This window comes from Phoenix dactylifera, chromosome 2, assembly GCF_051530095.1.
Source record: "Phoenix dactylifera cultivar Ajwa chromosome 2, Ajwa_hap1_PhDact_Kaust_v1.1, whole genome shotgun sequence".
NCBI lineage: Eukaryota > Viridiplantae > Streptophyta > Magnoliopsida > Arecales > Arecaceae > Phoenix > Phoenix dactylifera.
In genome coordinates this window covers 28,570,484-28,575,476 of record NC_143191.1, presented here as the reverse complement: position 1 = coordinate 28,575,476, position 4,993 = coordinate 28,570,484, and the positions used below count along the sequence as shown (strand labels likewise).

General features: G+C 36.8%; 1 protein-coding gene and 1 long non-coding RNA gene across 2 annotated transcripts; both read left to right on the top strand.

Moving 5' to 3' along the window:
* The first annotated feature begins 435 nt into the window (after nucleotides 1–435).
* On the top strand, nucleotides 436–3,235 carry LOC149768269 (uncharacterized). The gene is made up of 4 exons (XM_089927973.1): nucleotides 436–827; nucleotides 1,512–1,811; nucleotides 1,900–2,005; nucleotides 2,086–3,235. The coding sequence occupies exons 1-4, from the start codon at nucleotides 436–438 to the stop codon at nucleotides 2,671–2,673; spliced, it is 1,386 nt and encodes a 461-aa protein (XP_089784099.1). The 3' UTR covers nucleotides 2,674–3,235.
* A 195-nt stretch (nucleotides 3,236–3,430) lies between these two features.
* LOC148714652 (uncharacterized) lies at nucleotides 3,431–4,417 on the top strand. The gene is made up of 3 exons (XR_015975932.2): nucleotides 3,431–3,630; nucleotides 3,733–3,825; nucleotides 3,915–4,417. It is a non-coding gene; the product is annotated as an uncharacterized LOC148714652 (long non-coding RNA).
* Nucleotides 4,418–4,993: the final 576 nt, after the last annotated feature.

Here is a 4,993-nt window from a genome sequence, read left to right as displayed (position 1 = left end):
ATTTGCTTCTGATGTTCGGAGTGTTAGGCTTGGTTTAGCTACTAATGGGTTTAATCCATCCGAACGATGAGCTCAACATACAGCACTTGGCCGGTTGTTTTGATTCCATATAATTTGCCACCATGAATGTGTATGAAACAGTCTTCAGTAATTCTGTCAATGGTTATTTCAGGTGACAAGGGCCCAGGTAATGATATTGATGTTTTTCTACAACCTCCAATAGTGGAATTGAAACAAATATGGGAGGGTATTGATGCATTTGATGCTTTTGCTGGCCAAAATTTCAAATTGCGTGCAGCTCTTATTTGGACTATCAATGATTTTCCTGCACATGCTAATTTATCTGGTTGGAGCACTAAGGGGCGTATTGCATTTCCTTCTTGTGGAGATTCAACCCATTCATATTGGTTAAAACATGGAGGAAAGTTCTGTTATATGGGCCATCGTCGGTGGTTAGAAGCAAACCATCCATTTCGATTTCAGAAAGACTTGTTTGATGATACCATAGAGTTGCGATTTGCCCCTATTCCACCAACTGGAACTGAAGTCTTTAGACAAATGCATGGCACCAATTATATACCGGGTAAGGTCTCCAAATGTTCAAAGAAGAGGGGAAGGGAGCATGTTGGCAGCACAATGAATGAAGGATTAATAGCAGAGGTTGCTGAGGATGTTGACAACTTTTTTGAGAATGAAGACAACGTATATGGTCAGAAAAATGATGATGACCCAATGACAACATCTACACAGAAACAACTATGGAAAAAAAGAGCATTTTCTTTGATTTACCTTATTGGGAGTATAATCTTCTTCGACATAACCTTGATGTGATGCATATAGAGAAGAACGTTTGTGATAATCTGATTGGAACATTGTTAAATCTTGATGGAAAGACCAAAGATAACTTGAAAGCGCGTCTTGATTTGAAAGATATGGGCATAAGACAAGAGCTTCATCCGACAGAGCTTGCCCATGATAAATTTTATACACCTCCTGCATGTTATACAATGTCTACTCAAGAGAAAGATCTTTTTCTAACAGTTCTGAAAAATATGAAGGTTCCTGATGGGTACTCATCGAATATTTTCCGATGCGTGAATCTCAAAGAGCGAAAACTTTCAAATCTTAAAAGTCACGATTGTCACATTTTGATGCAAGATATCTTTCCATTGGCTTTAAGATCGTCAGCACCGAAACAAGTTTACGCAATTGTTTCTCAATTGTCATCATTCTTTAAGGCATTATGTTCCAAAGTTCTTGATACTAAGGAGCTTGATCAATTGGAGTCTAATGTTGCACTTACACTATGCCATATGGAAAAGATCTTTCCTCCTGAATTTTTTACTATTATGGTTCATCTACTCATTCACCTAGCGGCGGAAGCTAAACTTGGTGGACCGGTTCACTACCGATGGATGTATCCTATTGAGAGGTGATTTTTCTAAACTCTAATGTCCATATTTAATAATCAGTTTGATTTTGATATTTATTTTAAAAATTTATTGTTGAAGGTTTCTTGTGCGCTTAAAAGATTATGTACGCAATCGATCCTATCCCGAGGGATCGATTGCTGAAGGATATATTGCTGAGGAGTGTTTGACATTTTGTTCGAGATATCTTGAAGGTGTTGAAACGGTTTTCAATCGACCTCAAAGGAATTATGATATCATAGAGAATGCAGAAGTTTACAAGTTCTCATATGGTGGAAGAGTTTTGGAAAAAGTTGAAAGTGTTGTTCTTGACCAGAAATCGTTGGCACAGGCACATCGCTATGTCTTACTTCATAGTGATATAATATCCGAGTCTCGCAGGTTAGTACGGTTACTTAAAATCTAAATTTACTGTCATGTCAGAAGAATGTAATATTGGCTTTTAATTAATTATTTTCTGATCGTGCAGAGAATTTTTAATAGCTCAGCGAAGTCTCAACTATAACATTCGTCCTACACCAAGGATTGAGCAACGATGGTTGGTTGAGTTATTTTCAGAATGGCTTTTCAAACAGGTTAGATGTCTAATATATTAATTTTTTTTTTAAAATTTTTCTAGAGAGAAATTAATCATTACTTCCATAATTTTTTTTAGGTACCGGTGATGATGGAGAGGAATTGTTCTGAGGAGTTAATAGTCATTGCTCGAGGTCCGAATAATATTGTCAACAGATATGATGGGTTTATTATAAATGGTTTTAAATTTCATACTAAAGAGCGTGAGAAATTTAGAAAAACCCAAAATAGTGGAGTAATGGTTGAGGCGGATGGAAAAAATTATTATGGTGCTCTAACAGATATTTATGAGCTGGATTATTATGGAAAGTTTAAGGTAGTATTATTTCGATGTAATTGGGTGGATATAAACTCACCTAGAGGTTTGAGGCAAGATATAAATGGCTTCACACTAGTAAATTTTTCAAGGTTGATACATACAGGTGTGCTATTGAAAGATGACCCATTTGTTTTTTCATCTCAAGCTCGACAAGTATTTTTTGTGCAAGACTCAAAAGATAAAAATTGGTCTTTTGTTATTAAGACGAAACCTAGGGACTTGTATGATATTGGAAAAAGGTTGGAAGAGGAGGACGATGATACTTATACTCAGTGTATGCCTTATAATGTTGTGCTAACTGATGAAGTAAATGCGCCAATGAGTTTGATTAGGATGGATGTTGAATGAGAATGTAGTTTCATAATGGTAAGTAAAATTTATCATTTAACCAAATATTATATTCTTTTTTATTATATTCTCTTTTATTAGCCCTTTATTTAGTATAAATTTATCATTTAACCAAATATTGATTCTTTTTTGTGCATACTAGGTAACAATATGCCCCGAGGGAGACGATTTAGAGATGTGGAGTTCCAGCATTCTCAGGTGGGATCTACTTCTGAGCAGTCCCTACAGTCCTAGCAGCCATGTGAGCACCAGCAACACGAGTCAGGATCTCAGCACGAGCCTCCTGCTGATTGTCCGGAGGATGAGCTCCGGATCCAGGGTAATTCGATTTAAAGTTCATATTTTATGTTCATATTTGTCTTCAACTTTTTAAGACTTTTTAATTTGAATAGATGGACAAGGGACAGTGAGGATGAGACGGGGACCCACTCAAGCAAAGGATGTGTGGAAGCTTCCTCCGGGTGAGAAGATCATCATCCGATGCAACGAATTGGGGCAGCCCATCAATAGAGATGGAAGTCTTCTATCAAGCTTTTTAGGATCGGTTGCACGCAAGGGTCAGCTGTGTCCGCTCAACTATACGAAGTGAAATGACATGCTTCCTTTGTATAAGGTTGAGCTTCTTAGACTCATACAGGTAATGAATTGAATTTGTTCTTTTTAATTTGACACCTTCTATATGTTAATTTGTTTACTACCATAATTTTACTTTTGAGGTTTAATATTATTATAACATTATGTATCTTATTGTAGGGTAAGTTTGTACTCCCTCCAGATAGCCATGATTAGGTGCTAAAGTCCCTCAACCGTAAATGGAAAGAATATAAAGCAAAATTGAAGACGGACTTCAAGCGCGGGGGTATGACAGAGGAGGAGGTTGCTCGTGTGACTCCTCCTGATGTATACCCTCAGCAGTAGAGGGAGCTTGTTCACTACTGGTTTTCTGAAAGAGGACAGGTCACGTATATTGTTTCAATATCTTATATTATCTTTATTATTAATATAGATTGCAAATATAAACATTGAATCATATTATACTGTGTGCTTTTATTTTGTCAGACATATTCTAATATTGGTAGAGCTGCACGAGCATCTCAAGCAGTTCCTCATACTTCAGGCTCGAAGAGTTATGCGAGACGTAGAAATGAATTCGTAAGTTCTTTTGAAACCCTTTGAAACTTTACTAACATATAGCACGTATCATCATATATAGTTTGCCAATATACTTTCCGTATGTGTAGATAGTAGAGCATGGAAGGGAGCCTGGTGAGGTAGAGTTTTATTAGATGACCCACACCCACCGAGATGGCAGCTTTGTCCGGGACGAGTCGAGAGATATAGTTGTATGTATTCATTTTTTATTTGATCATAATTTTTTTATTAATTTTACTTCTTTTAAAATATTAATCTGACTTTTTTTTTTGAGAGAGATATAGGAAAGAGCTACAAATCTTATTTCAGAGCGTGTCGGGGAGTCATCATCATCCGACGCGGCCAGTCGCGTCGAGGCTCAGGTCTATGCTGAATTGATGGGCCCAGAACGTTATGGTCGCATGAGGGGTTACGGTATCGGAGTTACCCCCACTCAGCTATCTGCAGTGAGCCGATATACCTAAGATGCCAGATAAGGTACTAGCACTGCAGAGGTTTGTAGTTTGAAGACGGAGATGGCACAGATAAAACAGTCATATGAGACAAGGATAGAGGAGATGAGGCAGAGTCATATGACTGATATGGCCGAGTTGAAGCAAAGCCAAGAGTTGAAGATACAATCTTTGCAGGATCAGCTTGACCATATTTCATCCTTTTTGCAGAGATTTTCTCCTCCGGTACATAACTAAATCTATTTGAATATTTTATGTAATTATAATATATTCTTGTATGAGCGTGATGATTTTCGTATTTTTAGTTTCTAAAATATATTTTTTTCTTGTAGGTTGATGATACTTCATCTACTCGTAGAGATGATGTCGTCGACCCTTGATACATATCGTAGATTGTGTACTTAGAAATTTGAGATGTATGTTTTTAGAATGTTTTTGAAGTACAATGTAATCAAATATGATAATATGAATGTAATCAAAGTTCTTGTTTGTGACGTGTATTTTTTTATATATGTGACTCAGTGTATTTGTTTTGTTAGAATTTAATGTACACAGAGTATTAAAAATTACTTTTATGAAAAAAAAATTTTCAAAAAAATTTATTGCCGACGCTTTTAAGCGTCGGAAAAGGCAATTGGCACGTAAAATGGCACGCCTTTAACGACGCTTTATCGCGTCGGCCTAGTCCCAATGTCGGTCCAAGTTTGCCGACGCTT